Raw genomic sequence first — 22,480 nt, 5'->3', positions numbered from 1 at the left:
TAATTGCTATTTCCACATTATTTGAGGGTCCCAAACTCGGGGTTCCCCATTGGGGGAGGGGGGGGGGGGGGTCTCCATGTTTTTGGGAGGCCCTTATTGGGGGTCTCTATGATTTGGGGGTTCTCCATCTTTCCATTTCTCTTTTTCTGGGGGGGGTCCCACATCCGGGGGGGGGAATTTTTCCATTTTTGGGGGTTTCTCCTAATTGCAATTTCTCCTTTTTAGGGGTTCTCACACCCGGGGTTCCAATTTTGGGGCAAATGTTTCCATTTTTGGGGTCCCCACTTTAAGTTTTCTCTTTTTTTGGGGGGGGGGGGGGGGGGGGGGGGATCCCATATTTGTTGCCGTCTCCCCATTTTTGAGGCACTCTCACACCTTTGGCTCCCCAACTTTGGGGTGAACCTCCTCACTTTTGGGACTTCCATTTTCAGGGGGTTTCACATTATTTCAAGGGGGATAGGGTCCCATTTTTGGGGTGAATTCCCCCATTCTGGAGGGTCCCACATCCACCCCTTCCCCCATACCCCCCCCATACCCCTCCTCCCCCCACCCCCCCCATTGTTTGGAGTCTCGCAGCCATGATTCCCCCTCTACATTCCGCCCTCCCCGCTGTGTCCTCTGACCAAACATTTTGGGTGAAAACCCCCCGATTTCCGCTCACTCCACCCGCACCAGCAACCCGCACAGCACCGCCGCCCCCGGTTCCCGCGTCACCCACTCCAGGTGGGCGGGGTCAAGGCCGGGGGGCGGGGCTAAACCGGCAGGGGGGCGGAGCGAGGGGGGGCCGGGCCGGAAGGAGCCGGGACGTAGCAACACCTCGAAGGCCACGCGTGCCCCCAACGCCTGCTGTGAGCCGGGGTCCCGGAAGCTGAAAAAAAGGGGGTGGGGGGGAGGAGCTTCATTAGGCCACACCCACTTATCCCAGGCCACGCCCAATCCGCCAGCAATCGCTAGATTGGCACTATTAGGCCACGCCCACAAACGCTAAGCCACGCCCATGCTACATCTGACCACGCCCTCACATTGCATCTCAAGCCACACCCACACAGAGGCCACACCCACACACGCACAAGCCACGCCCACCGACCGCCTCTACTCCAATAAGCACCACTGTAGTCCTGCACACACACCCACAAGCCACGCCCACATCTGACCACACCCCCACACTGCACCTAAAGCCACGCCCACACCGAGGCCACGCCCACACACCCCACAAGCCACGCCCACATACTCACAAGCCACGCCCACCGCCCGGCACCTCTCCATTGAGCATCAGTGCTGTGGCCACGCCCACATGCCCCAAGCCACGCCCACAACGCTCAGACCACACCCACCAACCGCAAGCCACGCTGGCACAGCGCAGACCCCGCCCACACACCACCTCTGTCCAATGAGAGTTGGCCACGCCCCCCACCCGAAGCCCCGCCCACTCACTGCACTTTGGTGGCGAAGGGCTCGAGGGCGGCGTAGGGCAGCGCCGGGGACAGCACCAGGCGGGGGGGGCCGGGGGGCGGGGCCGTCCCTCCCACCTCCTCATTGGTCGGGCGGCACAGCACGGAGGCGGGGCCTGTGGGAAAGGGGGCGGGGCCTCTCTCAGCCCAACTGGGGACCACCCCGCTCTTTTCCCCAATGACCCCATTGACCCCAATGACCCCCTTGAGCCCCACTGTCCTCAATAGCCCCAGTGATCCCATTGACCCCAATGACCCCCTTGAGCCCCACTGTCCCCAATAGCCCTGATGATCCCATTGACCCCAATGGCCCCAATGGCCCCATTGACCCTATTGTCCCCGTTGACCCCAATAGCCCCATTGACTCCATTGTCCCCATTGACCCCAACAGCCCCAATGTCCCCATTGACCCCAATAGCCCCAACGTCCCCGCTGATCCCATTGTCCCTATTGACCCCAATTGCCCAATGCCCCCATTGACCCCCAGCACCCCCAAAGTCCCCAAGAGCCCCAATGTCCCCCACGTTCCCAAAGCCCCCCTCATCCCCACCGCCTCCCACTGTCCCCATTGCCATCAACACCCCCAGTATCCCCACGGCACCCAAAGCCCCCATTCACCCCACCGCACCCAGCGACCCCACAGCCCCGTTCCCCCCCGATGTCCCCAATGCCCCCCACGTTCCCACACCCCATACCATGTCCCCGTGCCCCCCACCTGGCACGGGCTCCCCCCGATCCAGCGCTCTCCGCACACTCCCTGCGTCCGTCCCCAGGAACGCTCGCGGCCACTTCGCCCACAGGGCGCCGGGCTCAGCCCGGGGGCGGGGCCTGTGGAAAGGGGGCGTGGCCTGTTGAAAAAGGGGCGGGGCCCCATTGGCCCCATAGACTCCCCTCCCCCGGACACCCGCCCCATAGAACCCTCATAGCCCTGTAAAACAGCTCTTAGACACCCCCCGATCCCACCCTGGACCCCCCTAAGCTCCCCCCATAACTCGACCCCCCCCAAGGACCCCAAATCCCCCTTAGGACCACCAATTCCCCCATACCTCCCCCAGAACCCACTCAAGGATCCCCAGATTCCCCCCACAACCCTCCCAGGACCCCCACACCCCAACCAGGACCCCCCAGATTCTCCCCAAATCCCCCTTAGGACCCACCCACGACCCCCAGATTCCCCCCAATCCCCTCCAGGGCCCCCCAGTCCCCTGTAGGACCCCTCCAAGACTCTCAAGCAACCTCGAGAATCCCCCGTACCCCCCCCAAATCCCCACTGGGACCGACCCCCCCAGGATCCCCAAATCCCCCTTAGGACACCCCTAGGACCCCCATATCCCCCCCATAACCCTCAAATCACACTCCCCTCTCCCAGTCTCCCCTGGGACCCCCCACATCCACACTCAGGACCCCCAGATTCTCCCCATATTCCCCCTTAACACCCTCATAGTGCCCCCGTGACTCCCACAGGACCCCCCCCCATTACCCTCCTTAATTCCCCTCAGGACCCCCAAATCCCTCCCCCCCCTCACCTCAGCCCATAACGGCACCAGCCCAATGGGGCGGGGGGGTCACGGCCTCCCCCCCGCCCGCCCCCTTCATCCCCCCCCCTCCTCTGGTGGCAGCGCTCACAGAAGCAGCGCCCACGGGGGGGGTCAGGGGAGAAGAACGCATCTGTTGTGGGGGAGAGAATGAATAAAGGGCGGGAGAAGGGGGGAGGGCGGGCAAAGGACCCCAATAATGGGGATCCCAATGCCCCCCCCCCCCCCCCGTACTGGGGATCCCACCACAGGGAGGCCAATATCCCCCACCCCTTCCCCCTTCCCAAACCCCCCATAAGGACCCACATATGAGGGCATCTCCACAGAGACCCTCAAGCGCCCCCCCCACAACAGAGACCCATCCTCATCTTAGGGCAGCCCCTCATATGGACCCCCCCCATTTTGGGGTCCCCTCCATACTTCCACCTCCCCCACCCCATACATTCATACTTCCCCCCATCTTTATGGACCCCCCAACTTTGGTACCTCCCCCCCCCCCAGCATACATATATGCCCTTATCTGTACACTATAACCCCCCCATGGATGGGACCCCCCCCCTGATTTGAGGTCCCCCCCCCCCCCCATTACCGGGCAGCAGCAGCAGCTCCTTGAAGCGCGCGCACAGCGCCTGGTATGGGCATGGAGGGGGCGGAGCTTCCGGGGGCGGGGCCCAGCGCGGTTCCTTCATCCCTATTGGAAGAGAGGGACTACAGGGGGTGTGGCTTTACAGGGAGGGGCCATGGCTTAGAACACCAGGGGGCGGGGCTTCGTGGGGGCGGGGTCACAAGGGAGGCGGGGCTGGATTCAGGGGGCGTGGCTGTAAGGGGCGTGGCTTTACAGAGGGGGCGTGGCTTGGACAGCACACAAGGGGGCGTGGCTTCATGGGGGAGGGGCCGGAGATGGGGCGTGACTTCGGAGGGAAAGGCGTGGCTTCAAGGGGCGTGGCCTTATAGAGAGGGTGTGGCTTCATGGGGGCGGGGCCACAAGGGAGGCAGGGGTGTGGGTTGGGGCGTGGCTTCAAGGGGGCGTGGCTTCAAGGGGGCGTGGCTACACGGAGGGGGCGGGGTTTCAGGGCATGCTCCCTCCAGGCCAGACCCACACCTGGGGAGCACTGATCCTATAGAGCTGGTGCCAGCCCCATGGATTTGGGGTGAGCCCCCATGGCCATGGATTTAGGGTCAGAGCCATCAGCGTGGGGTCCCAGTCCCACGGATGGAGTCCTTGCCCCACAGATGGGGTCCCATCCACCCAATCCCAGCCCCATGGATTTAGAGACCCAGCCCCAAATATGCAGGTGACAGCCCTATAGATATGGGGTCATGGGTCCCCCCGAGCCCCACAGGTTTAGGGTCAGCTCTCACCATCCACCACGTCCGCCTTCTCCACGTCCCCACGGGCGCGTGCTGCCCCGACCTCGTCCCCATCGGACACCACCGTCACCTGTGGGGTGACAGCCCTGTGTCCCCAACGCGTCCCCCCCGTGGCCCTGCAACGTCCCCACCCCACACACCCCATCACATCCCCACGTCGCCCCCATGGGGCTCCCATAACGTCCCTATATCCCAATGATGTCTGCATGGTGACATCCCCACGTCCCCCCATACCCATATCCCAATGATGTTCCTACGGTGTCCCCGTGACGTTCCCACATCCCACATCACACCGTGTCCTCCATATCCCATATCCCCACAATCCCACATCCCACAACGAATGTGTAAGGATCCCATAATGACCCTATATGACCCCATAAAACTCCATAAGGGCACTATATGGCCCTATAACGCCCACCTGCTGGCACTCCCCATACAGGTTGATCAGGACATAGCAGGGCCTTGAGACCCCCACATCCCAAATCCCTGTGGCCCCACATCCCATAATGACCCCATAACGACCCCATATGACCCCATAAGGGCTGTATACGACCCCATAACGCCCACCTGCTGGCACTGCCCATACAGGTCAATCAGGACGCAGCAGGGTTGTGGGACTGCCATATCCCATATCCTCACGGCCCTACGCCCCACAATGACCCCATAACGACCCTATATGACCCCATATGACCCCATAAGGGCCCTATAACGCCCACCTACTGGCACTACCCGTACAGGTCGACCAGGACTGTGGGACCTCCATATCCCATATCCCCACAATCCCACACCCCATAACGACCCCATATGACCCCATAACGACCCCATATGACCCCATAAGGGCCCCATACGACCCTATAACGCCCACCTGCTGGCACTGCCCATACAGGTCGATCAGGACGTAGCAGGGCTGTGGGATTCCTCCCGCTGCCACCCCCCTGATCCCGGCCGTCCACGTAGAGGTGCAACCGCGACCCCGAATCCACCAGCAGCCCCAGGACGGTCCCTGCAGGCAGCAGGTCCAGGTTGGGGCCGTAGTTGTCGCAGATCTGAAAGGGTTTTTGGGGGGTCATTCGGGGCCGTTTCGGTCCGTTCGGGGGATATTTTGGGGGGGGATTCGGGGCCGCTTCGGAACAGTAGGCTTTGCGGATCTGAAACGGTTTGCGGGCCTTTTTGGTCCATTTTGGGGCCATTTGGGGGCTATTTTGGGGCCATTTGGGGCCATTTGGGGTTGTTGCGGATCTGAAATGGTTTTGGGGCCATTTATGTCCATTTTGGGGCCATTTGGAGCTATTTTGGGGCCATTTGGGGTTGTTGCAGTTCGGAAATGGTTTTGGGGCCATTGATGCCCATTTTGGGGCCATTCAGGGGCTATTTTGGGTTGTTGCGAATCTGAAATGGCTTTGAGGTCATTTTAGGCCATTTTGGGGAAAATTTGGCCCTTCCGCGACCATTTGAGGCCATTTTGGAGCCCATTTGGTCCTTCTACGGCCGTTTTAGGGCTATTTTGGGGTTATTTGGGGCCATTTTGGGATCACAGTTGGTGCAGACTGGAAATGGTTCGTGGCCATTTTGGGGCCAATTTGGGCTGTTTTTGTCCATTTATGTCCATTTTGATCCATTTTAGTCCATTTTAGGCAATTTTTGGTCTATTTATCACCATTTTGGGGCCACTTTGGGGTTATCCGTGGCCACTTTGAGGCCATCTCAGTCCATTTTGAAATCATTTTGGTCCACTTTTATCCATTTTGGTGCCATTTTGGGGTTATTTGGGGCCACCTTGGAGCATTTGGGGGCTTTTTAGTCAATTTTGGATCCTTTTTGGTCCATTTTTTGTCTACTTTAGTGCTACGTGGTCCATTTTGGGTCCATTTTTGAGCCATTTCTGTCCATTTTGGATCATTTTGGTGCCATTTCTGTCCATTTGCTGCCAATATGGACCATTTGGGTGCCATTTTGGCCCATTTTTGTGCCATTTTGGCCCACTTTTCTGCCATTTTGGACCATTTTTGTGCCATTTTTGTGCCATTTTTGTGCCATTTTGGCCATTTTTGTACCATTTTGGACCACTTTGCTGCCATTTTTGCCCATTTTTCTGCCATTTCGGACCACTTCACTGCCATTTTTTACCCTTTCGGGGTTACCTGGGGCCATTCTTTCCCATTCCGGGGCAGTCTGGGCTCTGTTTTGGGGCCATTTCTCACCTTTTTGGCATTGTGGAAGACGCTGCGGCGCTGCAGCAGCCAGGCAGAGCGTTTGATGGCAGCCGCGCAGGCGGGGAGGGGGCAGCGCTCGGGGGGGGACGAAGTGACCCCCAGGGACAGCGAGGAGCTCCACTGAGGGTTCAGCGCATCGATCTGCACCTGGGGGGGGGGGGGGGGGGGCATCACTGTGACGTCAGCGTGACATCAGCCATGACGTCACTCCCCTGGGCCCCCACCCCCCATGACAACCCCTACATGACACCCCTCCACGATCCCCCCCCAATAAAGCACTTCCGTGACACCCACCACAACATCACCCCCCTGAACCCCCCCCATGACGTCACCCCCCCATTTAACACCCCCCAGGACATCACCCCCCATAACATCCCCTCACATCACCCCCATATCACCCCTCATTTAACCCCTCAAACACCCCCCATTATAACACCCCCCCATATCATCCCTCTTTCAACCCCCCCACCCCCACGACACCCCCCTATGACACCGCCCCCTATTCAATCCCCCAACCTCTGACATCACCCCCCATAACACCCCCCCATGACGTCACCCCCCTATTTAATACCCCCGATGACATCACCCCCCATAACAACCCCCACAATGCCACCCCCATATCACCCCCCATTTAACCCCTTGAACACCCCCCATTATAACACCCCCCCATCATAACACCCCCCCATATCACCCCTCATTCAACCCCAACCCCCACGACACCCTCCTTTTTAATACCCCCCATGACATCATCCCCCATGACATCACCCCCCATAACACCCCCCCATGACGTCACCCCCCTATTTAACACCCCCCATTCAACCCCCCAACCTCACCCCCCATAACACCCCCCCATGACATCACTCCCCTATTTAACACCCCCCATGACGTCACCCCCCTATTTAACACCCCCCATGACATCACCCCCCATGACGTCACCCCCCATGACGTCACCCCCATGACGTCACCCCCATGACGTCACCCCCCATGACGTCACCCCCCCATTTAACACCCTCCATGACATCACCCTCCCAAGACCCCCCCCCGACGACCCTCCCCCCGCCCCCCCCCATACCTGGAAGAGCTTCCCAGGCGGCAGAGGCTGTCCCAGTAGCACCAGTCCCTGGTTGTAACTGGCGACCCGCGTGGCCGTGCGGTTCCCATTGGACAGCAGGATGTTGCGGCCGTGGCTGCCCTGCAGCGTGGGCGGGGCCTATGGGGGTCACGGCGGGGTCACAAAGGTCACGTGGGGTCACCATGCCACCAGGTGCGTTCCCCAGTATAACCCAGTGCCACCCAGTGCTTCCCAGTATAACCTGCCCCATCCAAGTACAACCTGCTCCCATCCCAGTATGACCCAGTGCCCCCAGTAGAACCAACCCCCATCCCAATACGAACCAGAGCTTCCCAGTACAACCCACCCCCATCCCAGTACAACCTGTACTCATCCCAGTATGACCCAGTGCTTCCCAGTACAGCCTGTTCCCATCCCAGTATGACCCAGTACCCCCCAGTACAACCCACTGCCATCCCAGTATATCCCAGTACCTCCAAGTGTAACCCACTGCCATCCCAGTAACTCCCAGTGCCCCCACTTCCTTCCCAGTGCCTCCCAGTATATCCCAGTGCCATCCCAGTGCCCCCACTTCCCTCCCAGTGCCTCCCAGTACATCCCACTGCCATCCCAGTAACTCCCAGTGTCCCCACTTCCCTCCCAGTGCCTCCCAATATATCCCAGTGCCATTCCAGTGCCCCCACTTCCAGTGCCTCCCAGTATATCCCACTGCCATCCCAGTGCCCCCACTTCCCTCCCAGTGCCTCCCAGTATATCCCAGTGCCCCCACTTCCCTCCCAGTGCCTCCCAGTACATCCCACTGCCATCCCAGTGCCTCCCAGTATATCCCAGTGCCCCCACTTCCCTCCCAGTGCCTCCCAGTACACCCCACTGCCTTCATTTCCCACCCATTGCCCCCCCCCCCCCGCAGTGCCTCCCGGTACACCCCCAGCCATCCCAGTGCCTTCGCTTCCCTCCCAGCCCCCTCAGCCCCCACTCACCGATGGGGGGGTGGCGGCGGTGGGGGATGGGGTGGCGGTGGGGGAGGGGCTGGGGGTGGCCCCCCCCTCGGACCCCCCCGCGCTGACGATGGACACCGCCGTCACCCGCCCGTACAGATCCAGGGCCACGAAGGCGTTCTGTGGGCACAGGGAGGGGGGGGGGAGAACACGGTGATGTCACGCGGGTGGAGGGGGGGGGTGGTGAGGTCATACGGTGCTGTGGCGTCATAGGCGGGCGATGTGATGTCACAGAGGGCGACGTGGATGTCATAGGTGGGGATGTGGCGCGTATGGGGAGGGTGACGTCACACGTGGCAATGCGGTGTCATGGGGGGGGTGTGGTCACGTACGGGGACAGTGATGTCATACGCCAGGCGGTGACGTCACAGGTGGCAATGCGGTGTTGTGGGGGAGGAGTGTGGTTGTCACATATGGGGACAGTGATGTCATGGATGTGGATGTGATGTCATAGACGGGACAGTGATGTCATAGGCCAGGCAGTGAGGTCACAAGTGAGCAGTGTGATGTCATACAACAGGGTTGTGATGTCATAAACAGGACCGTGGCGCCACAAGTGAGGATTGTGGCATCACATACATACAGGGACAGTGACATCATAGGCGGGGATGTGACGTCATAGACAAGGGTTGTGATATCTCAGAAGGGGCAGCACTGTCACAGGTGGAGATGTGTTGTGATAAGTGAGGACTGTGACGTCAGAGACGGGGACAGGCATGCCATAGATGGGGTTGTCAACATCATGGGTGAGAAGTGTGATGTCATAGATGGGACCGTGACATCACATATGGGGACACTGATGTCATAGGTGAGGATGTGACACCTCAAGAGAGAACTGCGATGTCACACGCAATGACTGTGATTACACAGATGGCGACTATGACATCACAAACGAGGACCGTGACATCACACACGAGCCCTGCGACGTCACAATTGGGTCTCGTGACGTCGCAGCTGCAATCAGCGACGTCACACATGAGATGTCTGCCATCACTGCTGACATCATAGGTTGTGCCGTGGGGGTGACATCACGGGGTGACGTGATGTGACGTAACAGGGGACGACGCCTTGGGGACGATGTGATGGGGGTGTCAACGGGGGGGGAGGGGGACGCCACGGGGATGACATCAGAGAGCGACATCGCACGGTGACACCACGGGGGTGATGTCAGGAGGTGACATAGGGGTGATGTCACCCCTATGGTGTCCACGGTGACACCATAGGGGTGACGTCACGGGGGAAGAGACCAGAGAGCAACACCAGAGGGTGACACCGCGGGGATGATATGGGGTGATATCATGGGGTGACGTCACGGGGTGACACCAAAGAGGGGGGGGTGGGGGAGGGGGAGGGGGGGACACGTCCCCCTGCCGTCACCTTGGCGACGCCGCACGCTGCCGGCCCCATATCCTCCCCATCCACCAGGATGTGCATCGAGTCGTCGGCGCCGCGCCGCACGCCCAGACGGTTCCCCACCTATGGGTTGGGGGGGGGGTGGGGTTTAAGGGGTGGTGGGACCCCCCAAGACCCCCATTAGGACCCACTAATCCCCTCCTCCCCCTGCCAAGAGTTCGCAGAGCCCATCAGACCCCCAGGACCCCCCCCCCCCCCACAAAGCTCCACTCTGGACTCCCGTACCCCCCCTCCGTGACCCCCAGGACACCCAAAGATGCTCTCGATCCATCTAAAGACCCTCCAGGACCCCCCCAACCCACCTCCATGACCCCCCCCCCTACAATCAGATGCCAGGACCCCCTCTTAACCCTCCCTCCAATCTCCCCAGGAACCCCAGTAGCACCCCCAAGCCCCCCTATAACCTCTCCAACATCCCCCTAGGACCCCCTTCAAGCCCCCCCCAGGACCCCTCAGGACCTCTCTGATACCTCTCAAATCCCCCCAACCTCACCGCCAAGACCTCCCCACAAACCCCTCCACAACCCCTTTGGAGCCCACCGGGACCCCCCGGACCCTCCTCCAGGGACCCCAAATCCCTCCCGGAAATCCCAATAATCCAAAATTCCACCCTAAAACCCCCATGTCCTCCCTTATCCCCCCCCCACCATCCACCTCAAATCTCCCCAGGAACTCTCCGACCAACCCCAGCCCCCCCCCTTCCCCCAGACTGCCAGTAACTCCTCCAAGACTCCCCCCAGAACCCCCAGGACTCCCCTAGGACCCCCAGTAACCCCCACTCAGTAACCTCCCACACCCCAGAACCCCTTACCTCCCCACCAGCTTCTACCCAGGACCTCTTAGGCCCCTCCAACCCCCCCTAGGACCCACCCTTAAACCCCCCCAATACCCCACTGCCACCCAATAACCCCCCCAGGATCCTTCCAAACACCTCTAAACCCCCCCCAAATTGTCCTCCCCCCCCGCCAATACTCACAGTCAGCCGCTCCAGGTTGACCCCATAGTTGTGGCGGGCGGTGGTCCCGTTGTGTCGCACCTCAGCCCCCGTTACCAACCACGTGGGGGGTGAAGGGAGGTCGAGGAGGGTGGGGGGCAGAGCGGGGTGGGTGGGGGGGCCCTGCCCTGGGGGGGGAGCCGTCAGCCCCACCCGCACGGAGCCGGCCCAGCGCTCATCCAGGGCTTCGATGCGCACCTGGGCAACAAGGGGTTAAAGGAGAGCAGGGCTTGGGGCAGGGGGCGGAGCTTCGGGGGGGTTAATGAGGGGGCGGGGCTTCTCCAAGCTCCTCCCATCCCCCCATTAAAGCACTCCCTGCCCCAAATGATGAATGGGAAGCGCAGGGGGCGTGGCTCTAGGACACCACGCCCACCCACCCCAATGTACACCAATGAGGGGGCGTGTCGTATCTTAGCCCCACCCCGTGGGCGTGGCCACACACAGCCACGCCCTCTGGCTCCCTCCCCATTCATCTTACGGCTGCGCCCTTTCCCATTGGTCGCTCCCCATTTAGCCACGCCCCCAACCGCTCCTTCCCCATTCATCCCCAGCGGCTGCACCCTTGCCCATTGGTTCTTCCCCCACTCAGCCCCGCCCAATGGGCGTCCCCGCACGAGGCCCCGCCCCCAACCGCTCCCTCCCCATTGGCTGTCCCCGCCAAGCCCACCCAGTGGGCGTGTCCTCCCACAGCCACGCCCCTCGGCTCTCCCTCCAATGACTGCTCTTCCCTGCTGCAGGTTCCCCATCTGATTGGATGTGGCCCCGTGGCCCCACCCACCCAGTGGCCCCGCCCACCCCGTGGCCCCGCCCACCTCGAAGAGCTCTCCTGCCCGCAGGTGCCCACGGCTGAAGACCACCCCGTGGTTGAAGCCCCCAACCCGCGTCGCCTTCCGCCCTTCCCCCGCCAGCGCCACGTTCTGCCCACAGCTGGCGTGGAAGCGGTGCCGGGGGGCGGGCGCTGGGGGGGGGGAACAAGGAGGGGGTCATGGGGGTAAGGGAGGGTGGTCCTGGGGGGGGGGCAAGGGGGACCTAAGAGGGAATTTGGGGGTCCCAGTGGGTCCTGGGGGGGGGTTCGAAGGTGTTCTGGGGGTTCTATGAGGGTCCGAAGGGGTCCTGGGGAGTGATCTGTGGGGTCCCAAAGGGGATCTGGAGGTGGCTGAGAGGGATTTGGGGGTCCCGGGGGGGTCCTAAGAGGGTCTGGGGGGGTCCCAAAGGTGTTGGTGGAGGGGGATTCCATAGGGGTCCACAGGGGGTGATCTGGGGGGGGGTCCAGGGGGAGTGAATTAAGAGGATCTGGGGAGGGTCCAAAGGATGTCAATAGGATCTCAAGCTGTCCTGGGGGCGGGCATCTCAAATGAGTTGAGGGGGGAAGGGGGGGGGGTGTAAAGAGTCATAGGAGGGTCCTAAGGGGTCCTGGGGGTGACCTGGGGGGTCCCAAGGGGCTCCCAAGGGGGTAATGGGGTGTCCCAATGGGGTCAGCCCTAAAGTTACGGGGTCATGGGGGGGTGGTAAGGGGGTCACGGGGAGATAAAGGGGGGAATGAGATAAGAGGGGGTGGTCCTGGGGGGGATAGAGGGAGTCTTAAGTTCAGGCTGGGGGGGGGGGGGTCTCAATGGCTCCTGGGGAGTTAAGGGAGGACTCTGTGGGGGTCCCAAGGGGTTACCAGGGGTCCCATTGGGGTCTGATGGGTACTGGGCGGGGGGGTGGAAGGGGGGGCTGGTCCTGGGAAAGGGCCCTGGGGGCGCATTGTGGGGTCAATGGGGTCACGAGGGAGCACCCAGAGGGGACAGCACTGTGGGGGGACATGGGGGGAAGAGGGGTGGGCACCATCCGCTTACCCGGGGTAGGGGTGCCCCCCCCCTTGTCACATGGGGGGCCGGGCCCCAGGCTGTTGTCTGTGGGGCCACTGCCCCCTGTGAGGGACACCTGAACGCACTGCCCATACAGATCCACCACTGCGTACACCTCTGGGGGGGGGGAGAGGGGATGGGGGGGTGGACGTCACACAGACGGCCCCATATCCTTACGGCCCCACATCCCATAATGCCATATCGCCCCCCATGTCCCCACCTCACCCTACATCCCCCCTATATCCCCCCATTGCCCCCCGTGTCCCCAATATCCCCCCATTGCCCCCCAGGTCCCCACCTCCCCTATACCCCCCAATCACCCTGTGTCCCCACCTCCCCTATATCCCCCCATTCTCCCCATGTCCCCATCTCCCCTATATCCCCCCATATCCCCACCTCCCCTATACCCCCCCCATCACCCCCCGTGTCCCCACCTCCCCTTTATCCCCCCATCACCCCCCATGTCCCCACCTCCCCTATACCCCCCCATTCCCCCCACTGTCCCCAATGTCCCCGTACCCGGCGGCAGCCCCGAGCAGGCCACCCCCTGGTCGGCCCCATTGATGAAGTAACGCAGGTCGCCCCGTGCCGTCCTCATCATCCCGATGCGGGACCCCGTGCCCAGCGAGTCCAGGTCACAGCCGTAGTTGTTACGCATGGTGTTCCCATCCTGCATGATGGCCGTGCCGCTGTGGGGACAGTGGGACGTCACCGGGACACGGGGGGGGGTGGGGGGGGGAAGGGGGATGTGGGGATGTGGGGGGTATACGGGGGAAAATGGGGGATGTGGGGGTATGGGGGGGGTATACAGGATTTGGGGGGTATGGGGGATGTGGGGGAATATGGGGGGTGTGGGGGGTATGGGGGACGTGGGGCTATGGGGGATGTGGCGGGATATGGGGGCGTGGGGGGTATGGGGGATGTGGGGGTGTGGGGGGTATACGGGATGTGGGGGGTATGGGGAATGTGGGGGTATGGGGAATGTGGGGAATGTGGGGGTATGGGGGGCATGGGGGGGGGTATGGGGGATGTGGGGGTATGGGGGACCCAGGGGATATGGGGGATTTGGGGGGGATAGAGGGGATATGGGGAGGTTGGGGGCAATGGGATACAGGGCCTCTGGGGGACACGGTGGGGACAATGGGATATGGGGACATTGAGATCAATGGGGACACCAAAGGCAATGGGGAACGCGGGGGATATGGGGACATAAGGACATTATGGGGACGTTGGGGTCAATAGGGGAATATAGGGGATATGGGGGATACGATGGTATATGGGGACATTGGGGAATTAGAGGGGACGTTGGGGGCAGCGGGGGGACATGGCAACGCCGGGGGGGGGGGGTCGCCGCCACACCACAATGGGGACAAATGGGGACCCCTTGGGGTGAATGGGGACCGCGTGGGGGTCGTATGGGGACAACGGGGGTCGTATGGGGACAACGGGGGTCGTATGGGGACAACGGGGGTCAGCTGTGCCACCTGAGCATCCAGGTGTCGTAGTCGATGTCGGTCATGGTGTTGGGGAACTCGAGCTCCTCGGGGCGGATGGCGGTGACACCTGGGGGGACAACGGGGGGTCCCCCCCCCCCCCTCCGTCACCACCCCTCGTCTCCCCCCTCCCTGTGCCCCCCACCCCAAATCTCCGACCCCGCGTCTCTGTGCCCCCCACGTCCCCAACTGCCCCCCGTGTGTCCCCCTTCCGTACCTCCAATTATCCCCATGCGCCCCCTCCATATGGCACCCCCACGGCGCCCCCCCCCCCCCACGTCCCCAACCTGTGTCCCCACACCTCCCCCCGTGTCCCCTCTATATGTCCCCCTCAGTCCCCAGCTGTCACTCCCATGTCCCCACCTGACCCCCCCAGTGTCATTAAATGTCCCCCCCATGACCCCAATTGCCCCCTATGTATTCTCAACACGACCTCCCCACCTCACACCCCCACCTGACCCCCCCACTGACCTTAAGTCCCCCCCCCGTGACCCCAATTGCCCCCTATGTGTTCCCAACACGCCCCCCCATGTGTCCTCCCCCCATGTCCACCCCATATGACCCGCTCAGTCCCCAGCTGTCACCCTCATGTGTCCCCCCACGGTGCTCCCTGCTGTCCCCCCCCCCATATCCCCACGTGTCCCCCCAAAGTGTCTTTAATTGTTCCCATGTGTCCCCCCGGACACCCCTCCATATGTCCCCCCGTCCTCTACAGGTGTCCCCAGTTGTCCCTATGAGTCCCCCCCATGTCCCTCTCCGTCCCCCTGTGTCCCCGTCCCCCCCCCACGTGTCCCCAGCTGCCCCCCATCCATCCCCCATACCCCCACCCCACGTCCCCAACCTTCTATTGTGTCCCCAAATGTCCCCCTACGTGTCCCCAACCGTTCCCCCCCCCGAGTTGTCCCCCACACCTCTGCCCGTATCCCCCCTCCACGTGCCCCCAGTTGTCCCCACATGTCCCCCCCCCCATCCCCCCACCTCACCTGCCTCAATGGACCCCGACCAGCGATCCACCATCTTCTGGATGACGATCTCAAAGAGCTCCCCATCCCGCAGTGCTCTGCGTGGGGGGGACACACACACACATTTTTGGGTCCCAGGCGCACATTTGGGGCCATCGGGGCAGATTATGGGGGAGTTGGTGTCAGACTATGAGGGTTTACTATCAGATTATGGGGGTTTAGCATCAGATTATGGGGCCTTACTATCAGATTATGCGGGTTTACTAGCAGATTATGGGGGTTTACTAGCAGATTATGTGGTCTTACTATCAGATTATGTGGTCTTACTAGCAGATTATGTGGTTTTACTAGCAGATTATGGGGGTTTACTAGCAGATTATGGGGGTTTACTAGCAGATTATTGATTTCAGATTAAGATTACGAGGTCCTGGGGGCAGATTATCGACACTCGGGGTCAGACGACAGAGATTTAGGGTCAGATTACAAAATTGATGTTCATGTCACAGGATCCCAGAATTAAAATGATGATATGTAGGCTTAAATCATGGGGTCTCAGCCCCAGATTAGGGGATTTTAGCCTCAGATTATGAGCATTTACATTAAAATGATGGTATTTAGCCTCAGATTATGGGGTCCTCAGATCAGATTATAGGGTTATATATTAAGATAATTGTATGCAGGCTCAGATTATGGGGTCCCAGCCCCAGATTAGGGGGTTTTAGTCCCAGATTAGGGGGTCCCAGCCCCAGATTAGGGGCATTTACATAAAGATGATAGTATATAGGCTCATGTTACTGAGTCCCAGCCCCAGATTAGGGGGTTCTAGCCCCAGATTATGGGGTCCCAACCCCAAATTAGGGGGCTTTAGCCCCAGATTAGGGGGTCCCAGCCCCAGATTAGGGGCATTTACATAAAGATGATAGTATATAGGCTCATGTTACTGAGTCCCAGACCCAGATTAGGGGGTTCTAGCCCCAGATTATGGGGTCCCAGCCCCAAATTAGGGGGCTTTAGCCCCAGATTATGGGGTCCCAACCCCAGATTAGGGTCTTTTAGCCCCAGATTACGGGCATTTACATTAAGATAATGGTATGCAGGCTCAGATTATGGGGTCCCAGCCCCAGATTAGGGGCTTTTAGTCCCAGATGAGATGCGTTTACATTAAGATGATGGTATATAGGCTCATGTTACGGAGTCCCAGCCCCAGATTAGGGGGTTTTAGCCCCATATTATGGAGTCCCAGCCCCAAATTAGGGGGCTTTAGCCCCAGATTATGGGGTCCCAACCCCAGATTAGGGTCTTTTAGCCCCAGATTAGGGGCATTTACATTAAGATAATGGTATGCAGGCTCAGATTATGGGGTCCCAGCCCCAGATTAGGGGCTTTTAGTCCCAGATGAGATGCGTTTACATTAAGATGATGGTATATAGGCTCATGTTACGGAGTCCCAGCCCCAGATTAGGGGGTTTTAGCCCCAGATGATGGGGTCCCAGCCCCAGATGAGGGGGTCCCAGCCCCAGATTAGGGGTGCTGACCGGTTGGAGACGACGATGGCGTCGTTGAACTCAGCGCGGCAGTTCTGGCGCAGAGCGGTGCGGCCGCCGTTGGTCAGCAGCGCGTTGGCCCCATGGCGTCGGTGGAAGCGCAGCTCTGAGCCCCCCCCGGGGGACGGCGCCGGAGGGGACAGAGGGGACCCCCCCCCTGGGGACAGCTCGGGTGGCAGCTCTGCGGGAGGGGGGACAGGGTCAGGTCCCCGTGTACCCCCATTGTGTCCCCATGTCCCCCCAAAACTTGACCTGATGTCCCCAAACCACCACCCCAATGTCCCCAAATCCTCACCCCAATGTCCCCAAACCCCACCCCAATGCCCCCAAATCCTCACCCCAATGTCCCCAAATCCTCACCCCAATGTCCCCATACCTCCACCCCAATGTCCCCAAATCCTCGCCCCAATGTTCCCAAACCTTCACCTCAACGCCCCTACGTCCCCAAATCCTCACCCCAACGTCCCCAAACTGTCACCCCAATGTCCCCAAACTTCCACCCCAATGTCCCCAAACCTCCACCCCAATGCCCCACTGCCCCAAATCCTCACCCCAATGTCCCCAAACCGTCACCCCAATGTCCCCAAATCCTCCCCCCAATGTTCCCAAACCTTCACCTCAATGCCCCTATGTCCCCAAATCCTCACCCCAACGTCCCCAAACCGTCACCCCAATGTCCCCAAACTTCCACCTCAATGTCCCCAAATCCTCACCCCAATGTTCCCAAACCTTCACTTCAATGCCCCAATGTCCCCAAACCTCCACCCCAATGTCCCCAAATCCTCACCCCAATGTCCCCAAATCCTCACTCCAATGTCCCCAAACCTCCACCCCAATGTCCCTATGTCCCCAAATCCTCACCCCAATGTCCCCAAACCCCCGTTCCAATGACCCCACGCCCTCATCTCCGCGTCCCCACGTCCCCCAAAACCCTCACCCCGATGTCCCCCCGTGTCCCCACCCCTCACCCCCATCCTCCACAATGGTGGCCTGCGCTGCCTGCCCATAGAGGTCGACCACAGCATAGACATTGGGGGGCACATTCCAGGCTGCGGGGCCCTGCGCGGCGCCGTTGACAAAGAAGTGCAGGGTGCCATCGTCGCGCCGCACCACCCCCACCGTGTCACCTGCCTGGGGACAACACGGCGTCACCCCGCGTGGGCCACCCCACCACGAGTCACCCCTCCCCACCTGGCACCTCCCGCCAGGACCGCCTCCCCAGGCGTCAGCCTCGTGGGATGTCACCTCCCCAAGTGTCACCTCCCCAAGCGTCACCCCTGTGGGATGTCACTTCCCCAAGTGTCACCTCCCCAAGCGTCACCCTCATGGGATGTCACCTCCCCAAGTGTCACCTCCCCAAGCATCACCCCTCTGGGATGTCACCTCCCCAAGTGTCACCCTCATGGGATGTCACCTCTCCAAGTGTCACCTCCCCAAGCGTCACCCCTGTGGGATGTCACCTCCCCAACCGTGTCATCTTCCCAAGTGTCACCTCCCCCAAGTGTCATTCCCATGGGATGTCACCTCCCCAAGTGCCACCCCTGTGGGACATCACTCCCCCCAGGTGTCACCCGGTGGGATGTCACCTCCCCAAGTGTCACTCTCGTGGGACATCAGCTCCTCAAGTGTCACCTCCCCAAGTGTCATTCCCACGGGATGTCACCTCCCCAAGTGCCACCCCTGGGGGACATCACCTCCCCAAGTGCCACCTGTTGGGATGTCATCTCCCCAGGTGTCACCTCCCCAGGTGTCGCCACACCAAGCGTCACCCTCGTGGGACATCACCTCCTCAAGTGTCACCTCCCCAAGTGCCACCCCTGTGGGACATCACCCCCCCAGGTGTCACCCTGTGGGATGTCACCTCCACAAGTGTCACCCTCGTGGCATGTCACCTCTCCAAGTGTCACCACACCAAGCTTCACCCTTGCGGGATGTCACCTCCCCAAGTGTCACCTCCCCAAGTGTTACCCCTGTGCAATGTCACCTCCCCAAGTGTCACCCCACCAAGCTTCACCCTTGCGGGATGTCACCTCCCCAAGTGTCACCCTCGTGGGATGTCACCTCTCCAAGTGACACCACACCAAGTGTCACCCTTGTGGGATGTCACCTCCCCAAGTGTCACCCTCATGGGATGTCACCTCCCATGTGTCACCACACCAAGCTTCACCCTTGCAGGATGTCACCTCCCCAAGTGCCACCTCTCCAAGTGTCACCCCTGTGGGATGTCACCTCCCCAGGTGTCACCCCACCAAGCTTCACCCTTGTGGGATGTCACCTCCCCAACTGTCACCCTCCTGGGATGTCACCTCCCCAAGTGTCACCTTCCCAAGTGTCACCCTCCTGGGATGTCACCTCTCCAAGTGTCACCTCCCCAAGTGTCACTCTCATGAGACGTCACCTCCCCAGGCGCCATCACCTCCAACATCACCCCCGTCAGACGTCACTTCCCAAAGTGTCCCCACCCCAAGGGACGCCACCACCCGCAGTGCCACCCCCCCGGGGTGCCACCAGCGGGGCCCACCTTCAGCCGGTCGAGGTTGTGGCCGTACTCATCGAGGACGGTGGTCCCGTTGTGCATCACCCCGTTGCCCGTCATCATCCACGTGCCTGGAGACAGCGGGGGGACAGCGGGGGGACATCAGGGACTCTGCGGAGATGTTGGGGACACCGCAAGATCTGGAACCCCATGGGGATGCTGGGAACCCCATGGAGACGTTGGGAACCCTGTGAAGATGCTGGGAACCCTGTGAAGATGCTGGGAACCCCATGGGGACGCTGGGAGCCCCATGGGGACGCCGGGAGCCCCATGGGGACGCTAGGATCCCTATAGGGATGTTGGGAACCCCATGGGGACGCTGGGAACCCCATGGGGACGCTGGGAACCCCATGGGAACCCCATGGGGACGCTGGGAACGCTACGGGGAAGCTGGGATCCCTATAGGGATGCTGGGAACCCCATGGGAACGCTGGGAACCCCATGGGAACGCTGGGAACCCCATGGGAACGCTGGGAACCCTATAGGGATGCTGGGAACCCCATGGGAACGCTGGGAACCCCATGGGAACCCCATGGGAACGCTGGGAACGCTACGGGGAAGCTGGGATCCCTATAGGGATGTTGGGAACCCCATGGGAACGCTACGGGGAAGCTGGGAACCCACCGGAGCGCAGGTTGGTCATGGTGGAGGGCAGCTGGAGGTGCGCAGGGCTGTGCGTGGTGACCCCGATCTCGATGGAGCCGGCCCACTTGTCCACCATCTTGTCGATGCGCACCTGGAAGAGCTCGTTGTCCCGCAGCGCCCGCGCGCTCAGCACCACGCCGTGGTTGAAGTCATCCGTGGCACTGGGGGGGAAACAACGGTGGGGGGGGACACAGTGTGGGGGTGTACAGGGATGCCATAAGGACATGGCCTATAGGGGGGTTGTGGGGACGCCGTTGGGAAGGCATTGGCACGTGGGGATGGGGACAGTGGGATATTAGGAGGGCATGGGGACACCGTATGGACACCATGGGGACATCGTGGTGATATGGGTATGGGGTTGCCATAGGGACGCCATTGGAATGTGGGGATGGGGACAGTGGGATATTAGGAGGGCATGGGGACACCATATGGACACCATGGGGACATCGTGGCGATATGGGTATGGGGTCGTCGTAGGGACACCATTGGAATGCGGGTATGGGGACAATGGGATATCAGGAGGACATGGGGACACCGTATGGACACCATGGGGACATCGTGGCGATATGGGTATGGGGTCGTCGTAGGGACACCATTGGAATGTGGGGATGGGGACAGTGGGATATCAGGAGGGCATGGGGACACCGTACTGACACCATGGGGACATCGTGGCGATATGGGTATGGGGTCGTCGTAGGGACACCATTGGAATGTGGGGATGGGGACAATGGGATATCAGGAGGGCATGGGGACACCATATGGACACCATGGGGACATGATGGTGATATGGGTATGGGTTTGTCATAGGGACACCATTGGAATGTGGGGATGGGGACAGTGGGATATCAGGAGGGCATGGGGACACCATATGGACACCATGGGGACATCGTGGCGATATGGGTATGGGGTCGTCGTAGGGACACCATTGGAATGTGGGGATGGGGACAATGGGATATCAGGAGGGCGTGGGGACACCATATGGACACCATGGGGACATCGTGGCGATATGGGTATGGGGTCGTCGTAGGGACACCATTGGAATGCGGGTATGGGGACAATGGGATATCAGGAGGACATGGGGACACCGTATGGACACCATGGGGACATCGTGGCGATATGGGTATGGGGTCGTCGTAGGGACACCATTGGAATGTGGGGATGGGGACAATGGGATATCAGGAGGGCATGGGGACACCATATGGACACCATGGGGACATGATGGTGATATGGGTATGGGTTTGTCATAGGGACACCATTGGAATGTGGGGATGGGGACAGTGGGATATCAGGAGGGCATGGGGACACCATATGGACACCATGGGGACATCGTGGCGATATGGGTATGGGGTCGTCGTAGGGACACCATTGGAATGTGGGGATGGGGACAATGGGATATCAGGAGGGCGTGGGGACACCATATGGACACCATGGGGACATCGTGGCGATATGGGTATGGGGTCGTCGTAGGGACACCATTGGAATGCGGGTATGGGGACAATGGGATATCAGGAGGACATGGGGACACCGTATGGACACCATGGGGACATCGTGGCGATATGGGTATGGGGTCGTCGTAGGGACACCATTGGAATGTGGGGATGGGGACAATGGGATATCAGGAGGGCATGGGGACACCATATGGACACCATGGGGACATGATGGTGATATGGGTATGGGGTCGTCGTAGGGACACCATTGGAATGTGGGGATGGGGACAATGGGATATCAGGAGGGCATGGGGACACCATATGGACACCATGGGGACATGATGGTGATATGGGTATGGGGTCGTCGTAGGGACACCATTGGAATGAGGGGATGGGGACATGGGGGCAGTGCCGTGGGAGGGGGACAGTGTGACCCCCAAGAGCCCCCCAGTCATCCGTCCCCCAGTATTACTACGTCCTCCATTGTCCCCACGTTGTCCCCACGTCCTTCTGCTATCCCTGAGGTTCCCTCCGTGTCCCCGTGGGATTAAATCCCTCCACGTCCCCACTGCCCCCATACCCCGCAGCGCATCCCCTAATACCCCAACCCCCCCCCTCCCCATGTCCCCACACACCCCAAGATCGTCCCCATAACGCCCTTATGACGCCCCCCACACCTCCTCCTGATGTCCTTATGATGTCCCCACTGTCCCCGTATCCCCCCCAGCGTCCTTACGGTGCCCCCACGTCCCCCATTCCCCTCAATGCCCCCAAGCCCCCCCCACATCCTCACATCCCCCCAATGTCCCCCCACCTCCTCAACCTCCCCACATCATCCCAACAATCCTTACGTTGCCCCCATATCCCCCACCCCACGTGACCCCCCCACCTCCTCAATGCCCCCCAAGTCATCCCAACATCCTTATACCGCCCCTCGTATCCCCCTCACGTTCTTACAGTCCCCCCAGATCCCCCA

The 22,480-nt window shown here is 60.8% G+C and overlaps 1 protein-coding gene across 1 annotated transcript in view; it reads right to left on the bottom strand.

Moving 5' to 3' along the window:
* Positions 1-313: 313 nt before the first annotated feature.
* The window catches only part of LOC107050995 (neuralized-like protein 4), a 29,572-nt gene continuing 7,405 nt past the window's right edge, over positions 314-22,480 (bottom strand). Inside the window, 22 exon segments of the mRNA XM_040657178.2 lie at positions 314-868; positions 1,435-1,567; positions 2,167-2,279; positions 2,978-3,119; positions 3,576-3,677; positions 4,349-4,427; positions 5,223-5,291; positions 5,293-5,403; positions 6,559-6,717; positions 7,643-7,780; positions 8,623-8,760; positions 10,018-10,116; positions 11,030-11,245; positions 11,860-12,005; positions 12,886-13,014; positions 13,417-13,586; positions 14,382-14,460; positions 15,374-15,450; positions 16,888-17,077; positions 17,865-18,027; positions 19,418-19,503; positions 20,057-20,238. Of these exon segments, the coding sequence (XP_040513112.1) occupies positions 658-868; positions 1,435-1,567; positions 2,167-2,279; positions 2,978-3,119; positions 3,576-3,677; positions 4,349-4,427; positions 5,223-5,291; positions 5,293-5,403; positions 6,559-6,717; positions 7,643-7,780; positions 8,623-8,760; positions 10,018-10,116; positions 11,030-11,245; positions 11,860-12,005; positions 12,886-13,014; positions 13,417-13,586; positions 14,382-14,460; positions 15,374-15,450; positions 16,888-17,077; positions 17,865-18,027; positions 19,418-19,503; positions 20,057-20,238 (2,932 nt within the window). The 3' untranslated portion in view covers positions 314-657.

The sequence above is a fragment of the Gallus gallus genome, unplaced genomic scaffold, assembly GCF_016699485.2.
Source record: "Gallus gallus isolate bGalGal1 unplaced genomic scaffold, bGalGal1.mat.broiler.GRCg7b scaffold_59, whole genome shotgun sequence".
Classification (NCBI taxonomy): domain Eukaryota; kingdom Metazoa; phylum Chordata; class Aves; order Galliformes; family Phasianidae; genus Gallus; species Gallus gallus.
The sequence above is the reverse complement of the archived record's forward strand: the minus strand, read 5'-3'. Positions and strand labels throughout refer to the sequence as shown.